At 44.1% G+C, this 24846-nt stretch overlaps 2 protein-coding genes across 2 annotated transcripts in view; one reads left to right on the top strand and one right to left on the bottom strand.

Moving 5' to 3' along the window:
- Positions 1 to 19545, bottom strand: part of LOC140503787 (uncharacterized) — a 65704-nt gene extending 46159 nt beyond the window's left edge. Inside the window, 2 exon segments of the mRNA XM_072608063.1 lie at positions 2335 to 2401; positions 19479 to 19545. Coding sequence (XP_072464164.1) covers positions 2335 to 2401; positions 19479 to 19541 — 130 coding nt within the window. The 5' untranslated portion in view covers positions 19542 to 19545.
- LOC140503786 (olfactory receptor 6E1-like) lies at positions 1091 to 2217 on the top strand. The gene has a single exon (XM_072608062.1). The coding sequence runs from the start codon at positions 1237 to 1239 to the stop codon at positions 2206 to 2208; it is 972 nt and encodes a 323-aa protein (XP_072464163.1). The 5' UTR covers positions 1091 to 1236; the 3' UTR covers positions 2209 to 2217.
- Positions 19546 to 24846: the final 5301 nt, after the last annotated feature.

Below are 24846 nucleotides of genomic sequence, written 5' to 3'. Positions count from 1 at the left end.
ACTGGCCTCATCCTCTGGCAGAAGGAGCAGGCTGCAGCCTCCCCACCAACACTGGCAGTTTCTTCCTCCGCTGAGGTCATCCCTGAATGCCCTCCCTTCCAGGATGGCTGCTATGATGAGGGGGCTATGCGTGTAGTCAGTGGGGCTTAGCCATGGGTTTCTTCCCCGAAGAAGAGTTTATCCTCTCAAGTTCTCAGTGCTGCTGTCTGTAAAGGAGGCTAGGAACAGTCTTAGGGAAATATTTTCAGGGACTTTGTTCAGGGACAGGATTGTGAGAGGTGAGGAACATTCAGAGACAGAGAACAGCCCAGGAAAGGAAGAGAGAAAGCCATGGTCACTCAGAAAGTCTAGGGCAGAGCTGGGGATCTGAGTCAAGCTACCTACAGGAAAAATCAAAGATGATCTCAGAGGGAAGGCAAGAGGGTTATAGAGAAGTGGGAAAGGTTTCTTACAGAATGAATTGAAGGAAGCCAGGGAAGGCAGGAGGTGACACTCCCTGATCTTCTGGTCAGGAGCCCATGAGGATTACTCCAGATATCTTTTCTCACTACACATCATGTCACCTGGCTTCTCTCTATCTCAGTCCCTGCTATGGGCTCGGTCCCACTCACCTCCCATAATTCTGGACTCTGGACTATGTGGCTGAGCAGCTGCACATGTCCCACAGGGACCCTCCCAGTGTGCATAAGCTTGACTCCACATACTCTACTGTACTACTCTGCTGGTCCTCACTCATGATGCGCCACCTCTGCATCACACATGTGGACTGTCTAAGCCCCTGGAACACTCTCCCTAGTCACCTGTGCCTATCAGTCTTGGCTTCCTTCAAGGATTAGCTCAGATCCATCTTCTGAGGAGGACTTCATCCCCCTCTTACTCACCTGCTAAAGCATCCCTCTCTGAAAGTACCTTCCATTATCTAATACATGTATAACATATAAATGCATACTTACAAACACATGTTGATGCATGTCTAGAGTATACACATATACGTATGTATCTTGTGCATGCCTATGTATTAACATGTTGTCTCACAACTAGGGTGTGACCTCCATTAGGATAAGACAGCAATGCCCATTCCTTCCTGTTCTCTAGCACTTAGAAGAGTGCCTGGCACAGAGCATTTAATAAAAGCTTGTTGAGAGACTTCTCTGGGTCTCTAAAGGCCATCCACATGTAAGACTCTGGGTTTTGAGAGCCTCTGACCTCCTTTCTGGCCCCCCCCACCCCCACCAGATGCCTCCAGGAGGGTGGAGTGAGCTGGGGAACCACTCCCAGGGCGCTGACTTCATTCTGCTTGGTATCACAGATCTTCGGGGCCTGCAGCTCCTGCTTTTCACTGTCCTCTTGCCCACTTACCTGTTGACCCTGCTGGGTAACTTGTTCATTGTGGTCCTCTCCCTGGTGGATTGGCGCCTGCAAACCCCTATGTATTATTTCCTGAGGAATTTCTCCCTGCTGGAGATGGGCTTCACCTCAGTCATCACTCCCCAGATTCTCAGCCACCTCCTCACAGGTCATAAGACCATATCCCCACCCAGATGCTTCTCCCAGATGGTCCTTTATTTGATCCTGGGCACTGTGGAGTCCTTCCTGTTGGCTGTAATGTCTGTAGACCGATACCTGGCTATCTGCTATCCCTTGAGGTATCCAGCCTTCATGACCAGCCAGGCCTGCCTGGGGTTGGTGCTGGGCTGCTGGGCTGGAGGTGTCCTCTTCCTCTCTGGGCCTTGCATCTGGCTACTCCTCCTGCCACTCTGTGGACCAAAGGTGCTCAACCACTTCTTCTGTGATAGCACCCCACTGTTGGCTCTGGTGTGCACCAACACCAGGCGCCTGCAGTTGCTTGCCTTCTTGGTGGCTGTGTGCACCCTGGCTGGTGCCCTCACTGTGACTGTGGCCTCCTACATCTGCATCATCTGGACCCTCCTACAGCTTCCCTCTGCCCAGGGCCGGCACAAGGCCTTCTCTACCTGCTCCTCCCACATCCTGGTGGTCTCCATCACCTATGGCAGCTGCATCATCATGTACCTCCATCCCACCCAGACAGGACAGCTGGACCTCAACAAGGGGGTGGCCTTCTTCAACACCATTGTTGCCCCCCTGTTGAACCCTTTTATCTACTGCCTGAGGAACAAGCTAGTGCAGCAGGTCAGCAGGGATGTGCTGCTCAAAGGAGGGGGGCCTTCTAGGCATCTCAGAGTCTGACTGGGGGACCCTGGGAACTTCTAGAGGGGCCAGAATATGGAGGAAGAAGGGAATGGGAGATGATGGGGTAGGAGAAAGAGCAGGCCTTGGGGATCACAAGCTCTGTGTCTGAGGCTCAGTACTTACACTGCATAGCTCTGGGTCTTGGACAAGTCTCCTCTTTTCTGGGCTTCAATTTCACCTTCTGAAATGACTGAATAACAACAAAAATGAAGTAATTGAGTAAGATGATGTCTACGGTCTCTTCTAACATGAACGTACTGTGATCCTCTTTGTGGACAGAACTTGGAAAGGAAGAGGAAGGTGGGGGCAGGGAGAGAGACAGAGACATGAAAGGGGCAGGGCAGGATCCTGGAGGGCAGTGAGGCCATATAGACATAGAAAGGAAAAGAAAACGAGAGAATAATATAGACAAAAGTGGGCAAGAGACGGAGTGGTAAAGATAAGGGATGGAATGGAGAGAGCAATAAAAGGAGAGATAGAGAGGACATGAAAGGGAGGGAATGGGATGAGAAGAAAGAGTGAGTAGAAGACAAGGTGGGGGAGGAGGCATAGAAATGAGCCAAGAGGGAACAAGTCTGCAGACAGGAGAGAGGGGAACTGCAGAATCACAGAGGATACCTAGGCCAAATGCTTCCTTTGACAAATGAGGAAACTGAGGCCCAGAGAGGTGAAGGGACTTCCCCTGATGTCTCATAGCCAGTAAGAGGCAGAGGGGATGTGTACCCTGGCCTCCTGAGCTCCATGCCAGTATACTGGACTACTTCATAGATGAAGGTGGCAGAATTTTGCAAATGATGACCACTCCTGGGGGCCTCTGTGCTGCTTATCAAGGTCACTTCCTGGAGGGGAATGGATGTATTTGAGGTCACACAACTGATGAAAACCGAAATGCTGGAATCATCAAAGAAGCTTTTCCACATAAATAGTACGAGCCCTAGATGCACAGAGTCCTGCACCCACCACTCACTGCAAGGCTAAGAAGGAGGGGGCTAGTTATAACTCACAATTCCAAAGTCAAAGTAGAAGTTCTCTGTATTTCAAAAGGTCTCTAGATCCCCAGAGAAGCTTGAGCACTGTTTGGATGTGATGGGGGACTTCTCAAAGTGATGACCAAGGGAGATGCTTTGCCATGGCAGAAGGCTGTTCAACAAGACATTCAGTGACCACATCTTGCTTTCTGAGCTAACTGCATCTTCTCTGCCCCTGTGTGTTGGCCACCTATGGTCATTAAGAAAGGGCTCAACCTCCTCACTTTACTCAGCAGCCAGAACTGGCCCAGTTCTGAGTTCCCTGAGTCAATCAAGTCCCAAGGATAGTTTCCATTTCTTTTAAGGAGAAACCCACCTGGCTAGGGACACTGATAGATGTTTCTCCTCCTCCAATCTTCCTAATCATTTCTCTATCCAACTCACCGTAGAAGCTCCCCCCACACTCTGCCTTCTCTCCTCACACCTCACTCTCTACTGGAGGACCTCACCTGATTCTTCCCTGAAAAACTAGGAAAACTTCTCCCTTTCTAATCTCAAACCCTTCTGCCATTACCTCCATGTCCTCCTTCACCCCCATCTCTAACCGACTTTGTTTCCAAGGCCAATCCCTCTAGATGTGCCCTTAATACTCCCCTCTTCTCCTGCAGGTTGCAACAATATCACACCCACTGACTATTTTTCATAATCTCTCCCTATTTAGTGGCTCCTGCCCAGCCCTCCAGAAACACTCTTAGGTCTAACCCACCCTGAGCAAACCCTTACTGGATGCTGCCATTCCTGGTGTGTCTCTTCTCCTGTTCAGCAAAACCCCATGAAACCCGCTGCTTCCATTCTCTCTCCTGCCCTGCCTGCAGTCTGGCTTTGGGCCTCATCACTCCACTGAGATGATATTCTAATGGCCAAATTCAATGGCCTCTTCCACCTGCCTTCTAGTGGAATCTGACACCATCGATCACCTTCTGCTCCAGGGACTGGGCCCCTTCTTGTTTTTCTCTTGTTCTTTTATTTTTCCTGTGCATCTGCCTTTTCTTGGTCAGCTTGTCTGGATGTCCATCTATGCCATACCTACAAACTCTGAGTCTTCCCAAAGGCTCTGTCATTTTCCTACATACTCCACATCACTTGGGAATCTCACAGGCTCCTATGGATTCAATCATCACCTCCATGAGATGGTTCCCAGACTGGTCATCTCCCTCCTGACTTTCATTTCCACATCACCAATTGCCTCTTGGACATTTCATCTCAGTGTCCAAAGAGCATTCAACATGTATGGAGTAGAACTCATTCATTGTCTTTCCCCTAGTGCCCACCCACTTCCATATCACAGCATGCCCCCAGTCATCCTTATAGCTATAAAACTGAAATTTGATTTTAACTCCATTTTTAAGACTTAAAGCAAGCTGGCATGGGTTTAATGCTCTCTCAAGCTACCAAGTGAGTCTAAACTCTCTACCCTGATAACTTCATCCTTCATCTATATTCCAGAGAAACTTGCCTAAAGCACCAGCTTTTTTCTTGTAATTACCTCCACCTTTTCTCTTATAGTAATTTCTATCTAAAGGACCTGGAGTCAGCAAAACCTGAGATAAAAATCTAGCCTCAGACACTTCCTAGTTGTGTGGCCCTGGGCAAGTCACTTCATCCTGCTTGCTTCAGTTTCCTCATCTGTAAAATGAGCTGAAGAAGGAAATAGCCAACCACTCCAGTATCTCTGCCAAGAAAACAAAGCAAAATGAGGTCAAGAAGAGTCAGACATGATTGAATAAAACAAAAATTTGTCTCTGTATCCTGGTCTAGTCCACTTTTGTAACCTCACTCCACTACCCATTTAATTCAAATGCAAGTTTCTTTGAAATCTCATCCACTACTCACTCAACCCAAATTCTAGTTGATTCAAGCAAAGGTGCAACATACCACTTCCACTGTTTGTGGCCTAACCCTGTTTTCTTAGAACTGATTCCTTTCTCTGAAGCGATCCTCATCCTACCAGCTCATTAAACTATGACCAATCGGGATCGTTTTACCTGTGCCAAGGGAGGTCCAAATGATGTACTGTCAGGTCAACTGGAAGGAAGATACAGCTAGGTTAAAAAGACCCTATCAGCCCTCTCTTAGGGTTTAATTTATTGGTTACTGCTAACATAATGAATAAAACGATTATGCTAAGACCTTTGTCTCTCAATTTACCTTCATTTTCAAATACATTTCCAATATGTTTCTTGCTTTTTACACTGTCCATTTCACTCATTCTCTCTCCATGTAGCCTACCAGTCCCCCAGTCTTGTCCCCTTAACCATCATTATGATGGTTCACCCTTACCTCCATGGCCCAGCCTCCACTTTGGGACAGGCTCCCATCACCTCATGCCTTGCCCACTGCCATTGGCTTTGGGCATGTCTTGATGCTTCTAAATTCTCCCCATTCTGATGCATCCTCCAGTCACCTGCCAGAGGGATTCTCCTAAAGCCTAAGGCTCACTCATGTCCCCCAGTACTCAAAAACCACCGGTGGCTCCCTTTCTATTATTGTTCAGTTGTGCCCGACTCTTGGTGACCCCATTTGGAGATTCTCTGGCAGAGATACTGGAGTGGTTTGCCATTTCCTTCTCCAGATCATTTTACAAATAAGGGAAAATGAGGCAAACATGGTGAAGTGACTTGCTCAGGGTCACATAACTTATATGGGTCTCAGGCTGGATTTGAACTCAGGAAGATGAATTTTCCTGACTGCAGGCCTAGCGCTCTATGTACTATGGTGCCCCTTAGCTGCTCCCTTTTACCCGCCCTCAGGATGAAACACATAATCAATACCCTTCCCCAGCTGGCCTCTTCCTGCCTCTCCTGCCTTCTTTCCCCTTACTCCTCTGGGTACCCTTTAGAATGTAGCTGCACTGACCCTCCTGAAGGACACTCAAGAACTCTTGCTGTCCTCCCACAGGACACACCATCAACAGATTCCTCACATTCCTGGAATCATCATCTTGCTCACTTCCTCCTCTTTGCACTCCTACTTTCCTTTAAGACTCGGTTCTTTTTTTTATTTTAGACTTAAATACACAAAAAGAAAAGAAAAAAAGCTTATTGTGTGCACAGCAGAACATAAGAGAAGATTCAAAATATACATCAATAAATTTTCACTTCAATAAAGCCTATATAGTAAATACTACATGTCATGTTGAGAAATGTCCATCTTTTCTTTGCTTCCTTGTAAGTTTTCTTCTGTGCTGTGCACTTTTTACTTTGTTCTTACCCCTCTTTGTACCCCCAGGCTACAATTAAGTGCAGATATATTTATATGTAGATACACACACACACACACACACACACACATATCCTTTCCCTAACAAATTCTACTCCTGATCTTTGTGTTTCTTTGTGTGTTATTTCCCATCCCTCCTGACTCCTCTGCTATACTTTCTAGCTAAATACACCCCTCTCTCTCCAGGTAGGGGGAGCCATAGTGTAGAGCACTGTTCCAGGAGTCAGCAGTGACTTCAAATCCACCCTCAGACACTTCCTAGCTGTGTGACCGTGGGCAAGTCACTTCATCCTGCTTGCCTCAGTTTCCTCATCTGTAAAATGAGCTGAAGAAGGAAATGGCAAACCAGTTCATTATCTCCACCAAGAAAGCCCACATGGGGTCATAGAGAGTTGGATAGGACTGAACAAGTACCACCATCACAGAGTACCTACAGGATAAATTGGACAGAATATCTGAGCAAAGGCACTGAGGTTAAGGAGGATTGGGAAAGACTTCTTGAAGAAGGTGGGACTTCAGCTGGGACTTGAAGTTTCAGATCTGAATGCAGCCAGGAAAGCCAAAAATCAGGAAGGAGGGAGTTTCATGCATGGAATGAGGAGATGGGAGCATGGTTTGCTAAGGTTAAGTGTCACTGGATGGTAGAATACAGGGCAAGGGAGAGTAACCTGTACAAACACTGCCAAGGTCGGGGGCTAGGCTATGAAGGCCAAAGGGATCAGGAGCTGCTGGAGATGACTGCGTGGGCAGTGAGGGAGTGTGACATGGCCAGACTTGAGCTTCAGACTGATGTGGGGAGAGCCTTGGGGCAGGGGGATGAAACTGTAGACTACAGTAACAACCCAGGAATGAGACGATAAGGATCTATGCCAAGATGGCAGCAGTGTCAGAGGAGAGGAGGGGGATGGTTCAGCAAAAAATGTTACAAAGGTAGAAATGACACTGGTGACTTACTGGATATGGGGTGAGAGACAGAGGGAGGATTCAAGCCCTCTCCCCACTCTGATGTTCTGGGCTTTGAGGTCTCTCCTAAGACTGATATTGGTCATTCTAAGGTCCCTCTGAGCTCTTGTTAATTTTATGGAAGTAGAGGACATTCTTATGGCTCTTCTCCTCCCTTTCTCAGGTGATAGCTGACCAGAAGGATCCTCCTACATGCAAAGGCATTTCCCAGACCTCAAGAATCCAAAGGAGTTGATAGGGCTTGACCCGAGGCTTGAACTCTCTTCTGTGTTACTAGGCTAGGGGATGGGAGAGGGGAAAAGAAGCCTCTTGGCTGCTCTACTCTGCACCTCCACTGTCTACTTTACAAGGTGTGTGTGTGTGTTCATCTTTCATTGCCGAAGAAGGCCATGCCATCAGAGAAATAATGACATGACTTGCACTTGACTTTGTTTTGAGTGAAGCAGGGCTGTGCAGGTCACCAGCCTCAATTCTCCTCCAGAGTCATCTGAATCCATCAGGATGACTGGAGATGACCCAAGATGAGGCAATTGGGGTTAAGTAACTTGCCTAAGGTCACACAGCTAGTGAGTGTCAAATGTCCGAGGTGAGATTTGAACTCAAGTCCTCCTGACTCCTGCACTGGTACTCTGTCCACTGCCCCCCTACTTTTACAATATCCAAAGTGGATCTGCCTGTAGGAAACATGGACACCTGAGTTTCAGATGCCTCTGCCAGACAAAAGGTTAGCAACTTAGGGGTGTGAATGTGCCTTCAGGAGAACACTCTCAGCTCCCTCCTTGTTCCAACTGGCAAGGGCCAATGTCTGTCATGTATAATCTACTGGGTGTTGGGCTCCTTTTTCTAATTCTTGTATGATTATACTAATAAGTATTAAGTCAGCCTTACAAAATGCTTTAAATATATTATCTCATGTGATCATACACTAGAAGCTGGAAAGGATTTTGCCATCTATCCCAATCCCCTCATTTTACAAACAGGGAAACTGAGGCCTAGAGAGGTTAGGTGACTCACTTAATGTTACAAAGGTAGTGAATGGCAAAACTGGGACTGGAACCATATCCCCTGACTTTCAATCTAACTCTTTTTCTATTGCATCTGAGTACCTCTCCAAGGAAACAGACGTTGGTTGGAGAAGAGACTTGCCTAAGGACCCAGAATTAGTTAGTGCTACAGCCAAGACCTGGACCCAGAACCTGTGCCTTCCAAACCAGGGCCCTTTCACTGGATTATGTGCCTCCTGAGTGCCTAGGCATGTGGACAGCTGCCTCTTTCCAGAAAAACCAAAGCAACATGGGTGTCAAAAAACTAGGACAGACCAGCCAGCTAGATAGACTGATAAAGGGCACCTTGGTTTGTTCTTTGGAAGGGTGTGAGATGGGGGCCAGAGAATGGAAGAAGACATATATGTGACATTAGGAGAGTCATTTCACCTGTCCTCAACCACAAAATGAGGTTAGTCTACAAGACCTTGAAGGGTAGTTCTGGCTAAAGGGACACAGCTGGGTGGCACAGTGCATAGAGAAAGATCTGAGTTCAAATCTAGTCCAACCCTTACTAGCTCCATGTCCCTGGGCAGGCACTAAACCTCAGTTTCCTCACCTGAAAAATGGGGCTAATAACAGCTCCTATCTCCCAAAGTTCTTATAAGGATCCAGGGAGATATTGTTTGTAAAGCTCTTAGCATAGAGTAGCAGCTATACACATGACAGCTCTCATCATTACTCTGGCTCTAAACCTAGGAGTTAGTGGGAGATAATTCACCCAGCAACATGTATGCACATACATATATATGCATATACATATGTATGTTAATTACTTCTGTTTCTTGGACATCAAACCTCTATTAGACACAAAGATTCTTCCTCATTCTGTTTTCCTTCTTCTCCTAGGTACATTCATTACACTTCTGCAGAAGCCTTTGGTTTCACATAATCTAAGTCATCTATTTTATCTTTTATAATCTGGTTTAAGAATACATTTCCAACCAATATACCTTATAGCTGTGAAAGGTATATTACCTAATTTTCTTTTTTTTTAAACAGATCATCTTTAATAATAATGTCCTGTATCCATTGACAGTGAATTACGGAATATGAAGAGAAGTTGATCGAAAAAAGCCTAGTTTCTGCTAGTCTTCATTCCAGTTTTTCCAACAGTTTTTATAAAATATACTTCTTTCCTAGGTAATTTACGTTTTCCAGTTTATCAAACAGTGGGTTAAAGTTCTATGGTTTCTAATTCTCCCCACTCTCATCTGTTCCATTCATCTAACTCTATTTGCACAAGACTACCAAATGGTTTTGATAACTGTGACCTTTATAATACAGTTTGAGGTCTGGAAATACTGTTTTTAAAATTATTTCCTGGAAATTCTATGATCTTTGTTTGAAAAAATGAATTTTATTATTTATCAAGTTCTATAAAGAATCCCTTTGCTAATTTGATTGGAATAGCAATTAAACTGTAAATTAGTTTTGGTAGTACTGCCATGTTTTATAATATTGGCATGTCCTAGCCATGAGCACTGACTATTCTTCCTCCAGTTATTTAAACTGTTCTTTATTTAAGGAGTCTCGTAATTTAATCTAGGTTTTAAGTTTTTCTCTGATTTGGCAGACTGATTCCCAGACACTTGATGCATTTTGTAGTTATTTGGAATGGGCTTTCCCTTTCTATAGAGGCCTTTGCTATTATTATAGAGAAATATAATTGCCACTGAGGGTTTATTTTGTAGCAATCACCTTTGCTGAATCTATTTTTTCAATCGCACCATCCTCACAATCAAATTATGCATCTCTGGGTGCCAAAAAGACAGACGGTGGAGGGAGGGCCCAGGGGAAACAGAGCAGGCTATTTCTCACAATCATTCTCTCCTGAGGCCTCTTGCAGCACCTGCTCTTGCTGAACAGACATCCCAGTAACTGGTATGATCAGCGACAGAGCAGGGTACTGCATCAGCAGATTTTTCTAGTGAGCAGGACACATACTAGGGCTCTCAAAGGAAAGAATAGTGAGAGAAAAGTGAAGACACAGACTGTCTCTATGTCTGCTAGCAGAGTTTAAAAAACCTACTGCACACATGAACAGAGATTTAGAAGGGATCTAGGCAGTCACTAAGTCCAACCAACGTCAGAAATCAATCTCCACTGTCATATACTCAAGACATGGTCATCAAGCCTCTGAATGAAAACTTCCCAGAGATAGCTGGCCCTTTAAGGAAGCTCATTCTACAATAAAGGGACCCCTATATATAAAGTTTGGGAAGTTTGTCCTGAAATGACTTTCTATTGACCCTTTTGCAAGTCTTGTACTCTGCTCCTGGTTCAGTACTCAGGTTCCTCTGTGACAGACCAGGAGGTAGCTGGGGTTCCTTCAAATTAGGCTCCCAGGAGAAGGCCTTACAACCCTTTGGCATCCTGGCTGTCCTCTGCCTCCAGGCTGCCCTCTGCTAGGCTCTCTGGCTCAACAGTGGCCTTGTGTGGGCGGAGCCCAGAAGTGGACACTGCCTCAGGAGCTCACAGAGGGGACAGAGAATGCCAGCTCTCTCCCACCTTGTTCCTGGACAATCACAATGTGGACCCAAGTGGGACTTTTCTGGCTCTTGTTCCACTCTGCTGACTAGTGTTGAGCTTAGGGTCCCAGATACTTTGAAAAGCCCCTACTGCCTTTGATGCCCTGGACTTGATTTCACTCCATTCCTGAGAAGGTCTTTTGGACCATGTCTAGTCCGCCCAGGTCTGTGTCATTTGCAAGTTCACCGAGTATACCACATACTCCTTTGGAAGAAATGTCAACAGCAAAGGAAAAGAAAAGAAACTGTTTTGGATACAAAAGGAAGTGTACACAGAAACAGGGTTTTGAAAGATGGCACTGGGGGTTCTTAGAGGGAAGCTTTGGAGGCATCCCTTTGAAAGCACCAGGGACTTCAACATCAGAATCTTGGGGTTTTTTCCATTAGAAGCCTCTGGAAGAGAGGTAGGGACCAGCAGAAGGAACCAGGAAGCTAAGTGGGGATAAAAAGAAAAGCAGAAAAAGTCCTCAGAAAAAAGGGGACATAGGAGAAGCCTCAAAAGTCAGATTCCAATGAGCACGGGGGGAAGTTTAAATTCCCCAGGGAGATGGCCCTTAACCCTCCAGTTCCAATGAAAGAGTAGGTGCTCAGAATCCTCTGGTTTCCAAAATTAAGCAAAATTCAGTTGCAGGATTAAGTGCCTACTGTGTGCAGAGACCTGACCTGTGAAACCAGTTAAGCAGTGTAGCCTCAAATTAGAACCCAGAGTTAAGGAATTCAATAATAAAAACAAAACTGTCCCCTAAGATTATTCTGGTGGGGACCAGAACATGGACTCTTGGGGATTCTCCACTGGGTCTCTCAGACTTAAGAACTACAGGCAGGAGAAGGAAGGTCTGGATCGCATTCTCTGCTTCTGAATTTAAACCCTGCCAGTTCACAGTTCAAGCTCCTCCCCAACTATAGAGAACCCTCCCCTCTCCCATAAGTGGTTCCCAGAGGCTCAGAAACTGAGCCCTGGGGTGTAAGGAACACATCCTCTGACATGGGCATGTGTACAAATGGATGGATTAATCAACAGAGTTGGGTTACTAATTAGGCCCAGGTTTCACTCTCCACTGTCTGGCACAGAAATATACTTTCCCTTGGGCAGGCACTATTAGGGCAGTGGTTTGTGGTTGTAGTTTTGGAAGGGTTTGAGGTGAGTAGGAGGTGGAAGGCTTTAAAAATTCAGTAGTAAGTAAAGACCACCAGGGAGCTTTCATAAATGTTTCTTGACTCCCTTCCTCCACTCCAGGTCTAGACTTCAATATTGGCCCTGATCTCACTCAGAAATGATGTCTGGCACACAGCAGGCACTGCACAAAATAAATGTACATTATAACTGACTGGTTTCCTGAGCTGTGGGAGCTAATAGTGTGAGTCATTCACCCCTACACATAGTGGCTCTGTGGTCTTCAGAGTGGTGGTGGGTCAGCCCTGGCACCTAGACTGCTCCTAGTGATGGAGTTTGGACTCCCGGGGCCTCCTTGAGCTCCCCTTGGGTATTCCCATTTGATCCAGCCTTTCTTACTCAAATCTAATCTTCCCATTTGATCCAGAAGTCTCTGGAAATCCATGGGTTTTTCGTTATCGCTGTGCCCAGGTCTCTGTTGCACTCCCCACCCTTTGATCCTATTACCAGCCACTCCCATCAGGATGTTTCCTGGGTTTGATCTATCAAGACCATCCCTGGGACCCCAGACTACCTGGTGACCTGCTTCCAGCCCAGGCCCTCCACTGTCTGATATCTCCTGATTGCCTCCAGCTGTTTCCAACTCTTGACCAGCCACCCCAGTCCATTGAGGTCCTCTTTGGATTTCTCCCCAAGACCCTCCCTAAACCCCTCCTCCCATCACCCTAGACTACCAGACCACCCCCAGATCCCGCCTATAGACTTTTCTGTATTTAAGTTCCATCTTGCCTCCATGAAGGCGCTCAGATTCAATCCAGCTCAGACTCTGTCTAGCTGAGATTCTATCTAGCATGCTTGTGAATACAAGCATTACAAATGCTTAAGCTCCGTAAGAGTCAACCCAAGATGGCAAATCTTTAATAAACTGTCTTTTTTTTGCTTTAAGAAGGCTTGAGTTGAATTCATCCAAGCTGGACCTGGCATCTCGGTATTTTGGAGTCCCCATACCCCGCAAACCTCAACACCAGGAGTAGCAGTGTTGGGAGAACCATACCACCAAACCCCTGCCCTGAGTTGCAGCCCTCTGCTCATCCAGGACACCAGTCATTAATAGTGCAATCCCAAGGGGATAAAATAAAAGAATTGAGTCTAGGAATTAATTAAGTGCTTACTATTCATTAACTAATAGCAATTAAAAGGTGTCTCCAGATAAGGACCCTCCCTCTTCAATGTCTTCCCATGCTAGGGGAATGAACACGTTGATTTTGTGCCTATGGGTCCCATCTGACCATGCAGACTATATCTCAGAGCTGAGCTGGTCATGACTGAGTAAATTAAGGAATTCTGATATTAGCGTGTATGAAGGAATAACATAATAGTAAGTGTGTTGAAGTCCTCTAGTATTGATGGGGAATAGGATTGGGCTGGACCACTAAAAGGAAAAGACAATGTCTTTGGGACTTGGGCCCCAAATCCAGAATCCAGATCTCTGGTATTCACCTGAGGCACCTGGCCCATCTCAGTCAATAATCCTTTTAATTGCCCTTTCCTAGCGGTCGCATTGTCTGTACCTGGCCACCCCAGGCTACTTGCCACTCCTAGATACTATCCAGGTCTTCCTACACTCTTTCTGTATAAAAATAACCATCTTATTCTCATCAAATGCGCAGATGCTTAAAATCTGATCCTCTTGTATCAGCACCACAAATACTGCAGATTTACCAGAAATCTCATCCAGTCTACTGATATCTTAATGAACTTGCTGCTTGGACTGAAAGAAGGCTTGAGTGGTCGAATTCTTTTGAGGCAGACCTGTGCCCTGTCCCCTTGCATTCTGGGATTTCCAGCACCCCAAACTGCAGCAGTATGAGGGCAAGAATTGAGGAGGAGAGAAAGACCAAGTAGAAGAGTGTAATGTAGGTCAGTAGACTACAAGTCAACAAGACGAACTGAGTGGCAGAAATGAATAGAGTGAATCTCAAAGGACAGGATACTAAGTGATGGTGGTAGAAGGAGAAAATGGAAGTAGCAAAGGGGAGCAAGGAGTATTCCAACCCCCCTGCCCCAGGGAGTGAGGGGAATGAGTGAAAGTATAGCCAGGGCTTGTCCTGTGTCATCAGGAGGGAGCCTAGCAAACAGAAGGGCTGGGAAAAAAAAAGATTTAGAAGAAAGCAAGTGTGTTGCCTATAGGGAGGACATCCAGGGAGGACAATGAAAGGGATGGAAAACTTTAGAATAGGAATTTTTTGGGGGGTGGGGGACTAGGGGAGGTTGGGTTAAGGATAAGGTGAATAAGGAATCTGGCAATGAGAGACAGAAAACCAGGTATGAATGACAGCTAGGGGTTCTGAATCAGAGGAATGGGGAGGGTATGACCAGAGAAGAGTTTGAGATGTATTCAAGCATTTCATTGTCCAGGGTGGATGATGCTCCTTCAGAGCCTGAGGAAGTTCAAGCTAAAGGACAAATACTAGAGGAAGGAAGCTAAAGAAATCCTGTTACTCTCCTTCACCCAGGGCAGGAAACCAGCCTGGAGACTTGATGGAATATCTCTTATCCTTTCTCCTGGAAGGGAAGAGTCTGGTGACAGAGAGGGAGATGGAAGGGTCTTTCTCCTCTTCCCCTGAGAGAAGAGGCTGAAGACTAGAAAATTAGACTGGAGTCCTGGGGGACTTCTTTTTATTACTGAATTCATTAGCATTGGGGTCTGACATGAGGCTAGACTGGGAGCTCCCGAAGGGAATACGGGATGATCAAGTCTCAGAGTGTAAGGAATATGAGAATCAGCTATGGTGGTCAACTGATGGCTCAGGCTCTCAAATGGGTTTGTAGGGTTCTAACAAAGGGCATTTAAAAGTTACATCTAATATCTAAATGGTAATCAATTTCATAAGCTAATGATGAGAGAAAACTGTCTACAAAACTTTTACGTTTCTTTACATTATTAGAAAGTGTATATCACATTTGAAGGACACTCAGATGGCCTCCACAGGTAATTATCAGTTGTATTCAAGATTCAGGACATACACACACACATGAACACAAATACACACACATAAGTTGGACGTGGAAGAATCAACCCAAAAAAATGGAGTAGGGCTTGGTTACGAGCAGCTGCAGTTGAAGATACAGGGGATAAGGGGTGGTTGCGATGAGACATACCCAAACATCCACAGCAGGGCCAGAAAAGCACTGATACTAAATCATAGCACTTACACAGCCCATAAAGAAGACAAAGAATTCTGGGGATGGCTATGGAACAGGTGCCTGAAAGAGATCTGGGAAAAAGAATCCAGTGCAGCAGTAACTGGTATAGTCACAGGTAACAGGATCCTACTGGAAAGAATTTATGGTTGGGGTGGGTAGTAAGAAAGGGTATGTTGTAGGACATTCTGACTCCTTCAGTAATGTTTTGTCCCATAGCCTCTGAGTCAAACAAAGGTAGTGCTACAAAATTAAGTATGGGGAAACTAGGTGGCATGGAGGATGGACAGAGTGCTGGGCCTGATGTAAAAAGATATGAGTTCAAATCTTCCTGAGTTGAGGCCTGATACTCCATCCACTATGCCACCTAACTGTTCACACTCAAATGAGGAGAACATGGTTTCTTCCCAAATCAAATGAACTATTCTCTGTGCTTCCTTTTTATCCTTTGGGGGTTTCAAGGCTAAGATCTCCACTACTGATGGGGTGCTTGAGTGCATATGCTTGGACCCCAACTTTAAAAATCACATTTCTCTCTAGCCTCAAAACACTATTTCAGGCAGTCTCCCTTCAGAAAAAGGACAGCTTGCCCTAGCAGGACCTGTTACCTCTCTTCCTGCCACAGTAGCCAGCTGCACCTATAGGATTTATCACTTAGAATCAGCTGCATACTGATGGAACTGGCTGTGCACTAGGTCATAACAACATTTATTAGTGACTAATCATATGTATCCTACACTTAGATGTACGTGTACTACCTTTTCATTTGTCTTGTCTAATAAGACATTAATGAGGCCATTTTGATACTTCCTAGTCAGCCCTGACCGTTGGTTGACTTAGTGATGGTTCAAGCCTAAAACCACACCTCCATGTAGCACCCCTTTGGCTATTTCCCGATGAATTTTGGATAAAATACCTGCACAGTAGATATCAAAAGTGCATGTTCCTTTAAGAACTAACTATTCCTTAACCACTCCCTAATCACACCCCAAAACACCTAGTTAGCATACTTGGCACATATCTTACTATAGATCTTTATAACTCCTTTAAATTGGCCTAAAGGGACCAAGATCTTCCAGTGCATCCTGGGTCATCTCCAGTCATCCACCTCCATCCTGATGAATGGTCACTGGATTCAGATGGCTCTGGAGGAGAAGTGAGGCTGGTGACCTGCACAGCCCTCCCTCACTCAAACAAAGTCAAGGGCAAATCATGTCATCATTTCTCTGATGACATGGTCTTCTTCGGCAACGAAGGACAAACACAACAACAATCCTTAAGAATTCCTGCCCACTGAAAAGCATAATAATATACTTTTTGCCTACTTGACTTAAGATTGCTTGAGTCCAGTGGATTCTTTCCAGACTAGGTTGCCAAGGATCTCAAGTGGTACCTGCACCTTTCCTGACCCTCATCACTCCAGCCTCCAGGTTCAATCATACCTTGGAGCTGAAGTAATGATTCCCTTTTCCTTAACTGTTCATTCTCTACTGTGAAGTCCTGCAATAATTCTATCAGGAACTTCCTCTTTCTCCTGCTTGTCATGGTCCAATCTACATAACAATGAGTAGGGCAAGTACATATCTATCTGACCTAGAACTCCATGAACATGTCGCAAACCACAGAAGGTCAGCTATGCCACCTGACCGAGTGATGGTTAACTGTTCTTGGCTTTTTTTGGTCACTGGAGCCACAAAGAATCTAGTAATTAAGACTATAACTGCAAAGTGAGAGCCTTCACTCCCTTTCATTTATAGGACATTTCTGAAATATTAGGAAGGGCTCCCATGAGTCTTGGAATTGCTTCCCATAGTCCAGGAGTAAGGAATCTACAGCCCCAAGGCCATACTTGAGGATCTAGAGGGTCACATGCAATGTAGTCCATTGTAAATATAAATTTTCTACTAACCTTTTTCATTGAATAAGCCGGAAAACCACACAAGCTGCTTTCCTAATGATATATTCCTGTTCCAAATCTCCTAATATTATTGTAATTTCCTTATCTCTTCCTCTGATTCTATTCTGCAGGGCCTTACAACTCTGTTTGGGGTAAGTTAAACTACAATAATCCATAGAACTTTTTCTACCAATAATTCAACATTACCTTTTGGTTTCTGCTTTGGACAGAAGTTTATATGCATCCATTTTGTGTGTTGGTTTTTTTCCTGAATCTAGGATGGTAAGTACTCTATGTATTTTCTCAGGCTCATGTATGATTTTAAACTACATCTATGTATTATCCAACATCGAAGGAGAGACGGGTCTGGTTGGGCACTCTCTTTTTTAAGTGTTTTATCAATACTTGAAAATAATAACCTGAGATTACTGTAAGAGTTTGTTTCCTCCTCAGAGAAAACCAACCCAAGAACTGAATAAAAAATGCAGGCAGGATACTGACTGGCAAGACAGGGGTTCCCTGGAGATGAGGCAATAGGGGTCAAGATTTGGTAGTTCTCTAGAGGCAAGAGGAGCTGCCAGCAATGTGGTTGACCTTGCCCTGTTCTTGGGGGTGTGGATGCCAAGACATCTTATAGATTTAGCAGGAAATATTAAGAAGTCAGCCCTCGACCTGGCCTGCTGTTTCCTCTATATCCTTACAGGATAAGAGTATCCCATCATCTTCACCACTTGTAACAGAGAGTACACATGTAAAACCAATTTAATGCTCACGGTACATGAATAAAATATGTGCATATCAATGCATTCAATCAAGCTTTGTGTATGCAATCACCTCTTCAACATTACAGATATCAATCCCTCTGGGAACACACCACCAAGCAGATTATGAAAGGTCCAGGGCAAGATGAACCATACAGCTGCCCAAGAGAAGGTTCCCTCTCTGCCCAAAGCAGTATTCTGGCCAGTCTTGGTAAATGCACACTGCTTCTGACTGAACACAGGGGACGCTCCAATGTCTGCAGTGCTAAGCACACAGGAGGCAGTTCTGATGATCACCCAGATCAAACTTGGAACCTCCAATGAGTTTTTATGGTTCTGGTTAAGGGTGTTTCAAGTTATATTTACAATTTGGTAGTAATTATTGATGATCAAATACCTAGGATTATGATGAAAGGAAACTATTAACCACAGCACTGCTAGCAAGGCTTTAATTAGTGGTTTACCAGAATTGGGGGTCACCCACACATCAATAGTAGTAGTTTACCAAATATGAGGCCCCCCACACATGCTATTGCCAAACTACACACAAGTATTGAGAAAAACTACTTAGTCACAAATTAGAAGTAAAAACAAAACAAAATTGCCCATGCTGAGTTAAAATACATTTTCTACAATGGTTAACAGTCTCACACTACCCATGGAACTTCCGAGATCAGTGGTACCTCAGGATTGTCCAGTCCACCCTAAAACTAACGATGAATGCCCCCAACAAAATTCTCACTTAGTCCAACCTTTTTTTGAAGATGTCTAAGGAGGGAGAACCCTTCACTCCTACAGCTTCCCTGCGCACTTTGGGGATAGTCAGGCAGTAAGCAATCTTTGGTTAGGCGTCCATTTAGCCACCAGATTCAGTGCTAAGCACTGAGCATACAAGGAAAGAAAAAAAAAAGTTACAAATCTAATGGGGAGACTATGAAGACGACTATGTATGAAGAAGATATCTGTGGGATAAACTGGAGGAAATCCAAAGAAAGAAGCTCAAATTGAAGACAATTCTAATTGTAAAGGAGTTTTCTTAGAAGGCAGTTAAAGCCTTAGCAATTTCTCTAAAAGGATTTTCCCCCATAAACTCCCATTTTCCTGACTCGTGGAAAACCTAAGAAGGAGGCTAAAGTTGGAGCAGAGAGTAGAGAGTCCTGCTCAGGGCTTGAGTTTCTTAGGAGGAAGTGAAATCTGCCTATTAACAATCTCTCTAAGAAGGTTTTCTTTTAAATCAGTCTTTTCCTGGCTTCGGTGGAAAGCCTGTGATGGAAGTTTATGGTGAGGAAGGGGATGCAGAAGGGATCCTAGGAGCTGGAAGGCTGGTGGTCATTCCTACTACCACTATCCTTTAGGTGTTAATTCTATTGCTGCCTCCCAGCTAAACACCTAAACTAAACATCTAAATCCCTTAACCACCACTACCACCACCCTCTCCTAAAAGGCTGTACGCTAATTCCAGAGACGTCTTTTTAGTAACAGAACAGATTTTTAAAGCCACACTCACCCTCGAATTTGATTGCAAACTGGAGGCACAGTGTGGTCCCTCCACCTCTGAGGTCGGTGCCATACACCTGCCAGAAGAGAATGCAGAATCGAGTAGAGACCCTGACAAGCAGGGAAGAGCTGGGCCTGGGAAGAGGCAAGGTAGAAATGCCTGCGGCCAGCCCGGACTTCCCAGGTCTGGAAGCAGAAGCAGGCAGAAGGAAAGAATTTACTTCTTAAAATTTATCTACTCAGGAGGTAGACTCCACCAAAAGACCCTGGGAGCATGGGCCACAGCCAACTCCTTTCTCCACACGATCAGTGAGAAGGGTTTGAGGCCTGAGCTTTTAGAGGTCTGACTCAAGAGCTAGAGGAGCCACTGTCACGTCTCTTGTCTGGATCCCTGAGGGTTCCCTCATCTCCCCTCCCTGGGGCCCAGACCTAGCCCTCTCTACCTAGTGACTAAGTCCTGTCAGGCCTAGAGGAGTGCTGCAGAGATAACTCACAAGGCTGAAGAGATGAGGCCACTACTGCTTTCAAAGGGGAAGGAGTTCAAAGCGGCCGCCTCTTCAGGACTTGAAATGCCCAAATAAGATTCAACAAATCAACAAACGTTCTCCATGTGACTAGTTAATATCTTCCATGTCAATCAGTCAACAAACACTGACCAAGTGCCTGGGAGTATCAGACTCAGAGCTGAGTGCTGGGGACACAGGAAGAACAAGACAGTTCTTGCCCTGAAGGAGCTTCCACTCCAATGGGAAGACAACATGCAAACAAACATATAAAGCAAACTACGTACACTATATATATTTCATATGTACATACACACATATAGAGAGACATATGAAGCTTTCAGATAATGTCATTGTGTTTCCATCTGTTCTCATTTGGGCTTAAAAAATACTTCAAAAGAATCCTCTCCCTCTGTTTCTATCACTCTCTCTGCATGTCTGTCTCTCCTCTCTCTCCCTACTCTCTCTTCTCTCTGTCTCTTTCTCTCTGTCTCCCTCTTCTCTCTATATCTGTCTCTCTCTCTCACTCCTCTTTTTTCTCTCTCCTTCCTCTCTCTTCTTTCTGTATGTCTATGGGTATGTGTCTCACTTTCTCTCTTTCCCTCCTCTCCCTCTGTCTCTCTCCCTCCTCTCTCTTCTCCTCCCCTACCATACAGTTATCCCTCTCACCCTCATCATCTCACACAGATTGACCATTTTATTATTCCTGTTTTCTGCCCCAAACTTCTTCCACCCCAGAAAACCTGCAGGTCTACTCCAGCTAAAGCTCTGCAAGGCCAAATGAATCACTCTAGCCAGAATCCTCACAGCTCTTCAAAATACAAGTATCATTATCCCCATTTTGCCAAGGAAAAAATGAGCTGTGTAAGATTAAATCACAGGGCCAGGTTCACACTGAGTGTCTAAGGTAGACATCAAACCCAAGTTTGCCTCATTCCAAGTTCAACAGACCAACTACCATCCCACACTAGAGCATAAACAGGCCTGGAAGGGAAACGAGGAATTCTAGAAGAGGTAATGGGAACAATGTGGACAAAGGTATAGAGGGTGAAGATGCAATGCTTAATTCCTGGAACAAGGGGCAGCCCCTTTTAAATTTAGTGTAGCCTACATGAAAGAGAATGTTGTGAAATGGCAGGAAAGGGAGGCTGGAACCAGTCTGCAGAGAGCCTTTTATATCAGGCTTAACTTTCTATGGTTACAAATCTTTCACTACCTTACTGGTTCTAGACCTGCTCATTACCCTTAATCCTGAACCCTCAATCTCCCACCTCTCAGTACTTCTGAGGTCTACCTACCCTTGCCACACTTTCCTTCCTTCTTCAATGAACAAGATCACTCCTATACCATACACCAGTCTAGAATCCCTTTTCTCCTATAAGGACATTTATTTACTTACCCTATAGCCCTGAGCAGGACATTTAAGCTCTATCAAACTCACTCAGTTTCTCATCTATAAAATATCCCCCATTGAACCTTCATCATAGAACTTTCCAAAAGATGGAAAACACTTGACAGAATTTAAATCCCTATAAACATGATATCAGCAGGTTTTAAATCATAATTAACTCCCAATAGATCAAACCTGCAAAGAAACAAAGATTCCAGACCAATGCTATCATTTGCCACGTGAGCAAGCTTAGGTAAGAGAAATCTGGTAACATTAAGTGTCACAGAGATGTCTGGAGAGAAAACAAAAAGATTCTTAACTGGTACAGTCATTTTGAATTTTAAAGCCAAGAAAGGTCAAGGGATTTATAAAAGGTCACAGAAAATAAATAAATAAATAGCAGTTTGATGATCTGGATCCACTGCTATGGATTCCAAAGCAAAGGAATGTGGGAGTATATGATGTTTCCTTCTAGTCACATTAGGCTCTTAGCCTTGAAGTGATGACGAACAAGGTCCTCATTCCAGATGAGTGCCCTGATCCCCATTCTCCTTTTGGTAATTTTCTTTTTTCCCCATCCTTTGTACTTTTAATATTTTATTACCAGTCACCCACCAGATGCTGCAGTAGTGATCTTGTAATCACCTGCTCTGAACACCTCCAGTCCAGTCTTCCAACGTGGTTTCTCTCACCCTGCTTGATTTAAATGCACACGTCTCCCTCTCTCCTCTTTAGATGCCTGCTCATTGAGACTCCTTAGCTCACACATACTCAACCTTATGTTGACTTTTTCTGCACACTACTATCAATTGCTTCATCTTATTCCCTCTTCCCTTTCTCAAAGACCAGAAAACTGGGACATTCAAACTTTTCTATTAATGTCTGTCAGTTGTGGAACCTAGGGCTGATGGAGATGTTGGGAATGAAAATATTCCAAGAGAACAACTACTGAACTACCCAGATGGGGTACTATGTTTCTAGGCCATGGGGAAAAATGAATCTAGGATAAGTTAAATGTTCAGTAGTGACAGAGGACATTTCACTACAAGTAGGAGGTGCAGCTGGCTGTGGTAGCACAAACAGGAATGGGAGCAGCCCAGCACCAGAGATGGAAAGAGACTAAACCCCTGGTCAAAAAGAGATCCCAAGGGACCCCAGTATTACTATGGGGGGGTGGGGCAGAATGGGTGCTTTCTGGCAGCTGTGTCCACCAACACCCACTTCCAAGAAACTGTTCCCAGCGGTATGGGAGCAGGGGTTCTCTATCTGTGTAAGAAGCAGGGCACAAATGCTACACCCTGAGCCCAAGAGCAGAGGAGCACTCCAGTCTAACCTTCAGTAGAGCATATAAGCCTTCAGTGAATAAACCTGGCAGAAGATCAAGATGAAGGGGAAACCAGCACTTCAGTCACTGATTCCATAGAATACGCCAACAGGCTAACTGTGACAGAGTCCAGAAATAAGCTACAGAGATACAACCACATATAAGCCAAGAGATCCAAACAAGATCAGGAATCTGCAGGAGGGCAGTGAACAGACCTTTTCCCTATCACATCATTTTGGAAGCACTGAAAACTCACAAGTTCTCAGACTAGGTTGTGAAAGCAGCAGAAGGCTATAAAAGACCAAACACTACCTGCTATCCTGGGACTGGGGGGGAGGGAGAGTTGGACCTTGCAGAGCACAACTGTAATATAAAATCCAAGGTCAAGAAGTAGGGTAGAAAAATGAGCAAATGACCATAAAAAGATAATATAATGACAAAGAAGCTCAAGACACAAAAACAGAAAACAATGACTTAAAAACATCTACAAGCAAAGCCTCAAATAAAAATAAAGATTGGACACAAGTACAACCAGAATTACTAGGACAGTTAGATTTAAATTGTACATTATAGGTGTATATATATATATATATATATATATATACACACACATATATATATATGTAAAATGCATATGCACATATATATACACATTAAATAAGACCAGTAGAGGAAAAACTGGGAAAAGAAATGAGAGTAATGTAAGAAAATTTTTAAAACAGAATTAACAGCTTGGTAAAAGAGATACAAAAAATACTGAAGAAAATAATCCTTTAAAAATCAAAATTGGCCAAATGATAAAAAAAGATACAAAACCTCTCTGAAGAAAATAACTCTTTAAAAATTAGAATGGGCCAAGTGGAAGCTAATGATTCCATGAGACATTAAGAAACAATAAAATAAAGTAAAAAAAAAAAGTGAAGAAAATGAAACATCTCAGAGAAAAAAAACAACTCACCTGGAAAACAATCAAAGAGGAGTAATTTAAGAATCATTGCACTACCTGAAAGCCATGAACAAAAAAAAGAGCCTAGACATAGTTTTTTTCCAAGAAAACATAAAAGAAAACTGTCTGGATATCTTAGAGGCCATAACAAATATTTAAAGAATTGACTAGCTGCCTCCTGAAAGAGATCACAAAATGAAAACTCCCCGGAATATTATAGTCCAAACCCAGAACTACCAAGCCAAGGAGAAAATGCCAGAAAGAAGTCATTCAAATACTGTGGAGCCACAATCAGTAACACTCAAGATTGAGCAGCTACTACAATAAAGGGGTGGAGAGCTTGGAATAATTATATTCCACAAGGCAAAAAAGTAAGGATTACAACCAAGAATAATCTACCCAGAAAAACTATGTATAATCCTATAAAAGAAAAAAATGGCATTTAATGGAACAAAGGATTTTCAAGCATTTCTGATGAAAAGACTAGAGTTAAATAGAAAATCTGACAATCAGACACAAGACTTAACAGAAGCATAAAAAGCAAACATGAAAGAGAAATCATGATGAACGTTCAAAGTTAAACTGTTTACATTCCTATATGGGAAGATGACACGTATAAATTTCTAAGAGCTTCATCACCAAGGGCAATTAAAGAGAATCTACTTGAAGGAGAGGGTATGGGTATGATTCTGTCATGTCAAGAGTGTCATAAAAGAAGAACGGAAGTGTGAAGAACAGAAATGCCTTGGGGCAGGAGGGAAGGAAGAAGAAGAATGGGGGAAATTATCCCCAAAAAGGGGCACATGGAAGAAAGAACTTAGACAACAAAAGGGAGGAAGGCAACACCTGAACTTCATTCTCATCTGAGCTGCTTCAAGAGGGGAAGAATATCTATAAATTTACAGCTGGTTACAAAAATTCATCTTATTCAACAGGGTACAGGGAGGGAAAGGGGTTAAGAGAAAAGAGGGGATGGTTAAAAGGGATGGCAGATGAAAGGAGTAGTGGTCAGAAATAAAACAAACTCCTGAGGTGGAGGGACGGGGTAAAAAAGACAAGGACTAGAATAAAAGAATAAGATGGAAGGAAATACACATTTAGCAATCATATCCATGAATGTGAAAAAAAATTAGGAGTAAAACTTAGCATTTGTAGGTTCAATGGTTTACATCTCTTAAAGACATCAGACATCACTTAATCACATCCCCTCATTTC

The sequence above is a fragment of the Notamacropus eugenii genome, chromosome 5 (genome assembly GCF_028372415.1).
Source record: "Notamacropus eugenii isolate mMacEug1 chromosome 5, mMacEug1.pri_v2, whole genome shotgun sequence".
Classification (NCBI taxonomy): Eukaryota; Metazoa; Chordata; class Mammalia; order Diprotodontia; family Macropodidae; genus Notamacropus; species Notamacropus eugenii.
The sequence above is the reverse complement of the archived record's forward strand: the minus strand, read 5'-3'. Positions and strand labels throughout refer to the sequence as shown.

What these genes read in the sequence shown, in the direction of transcription:
- LOC140503786 (XM_072608062.1), top strand. Translation starts at nt 1,237, where the DNA reads ATGCCTCCAGGAGGGTGGAGTGAGCTGGGGAACCACTCCCAGGGCGCT.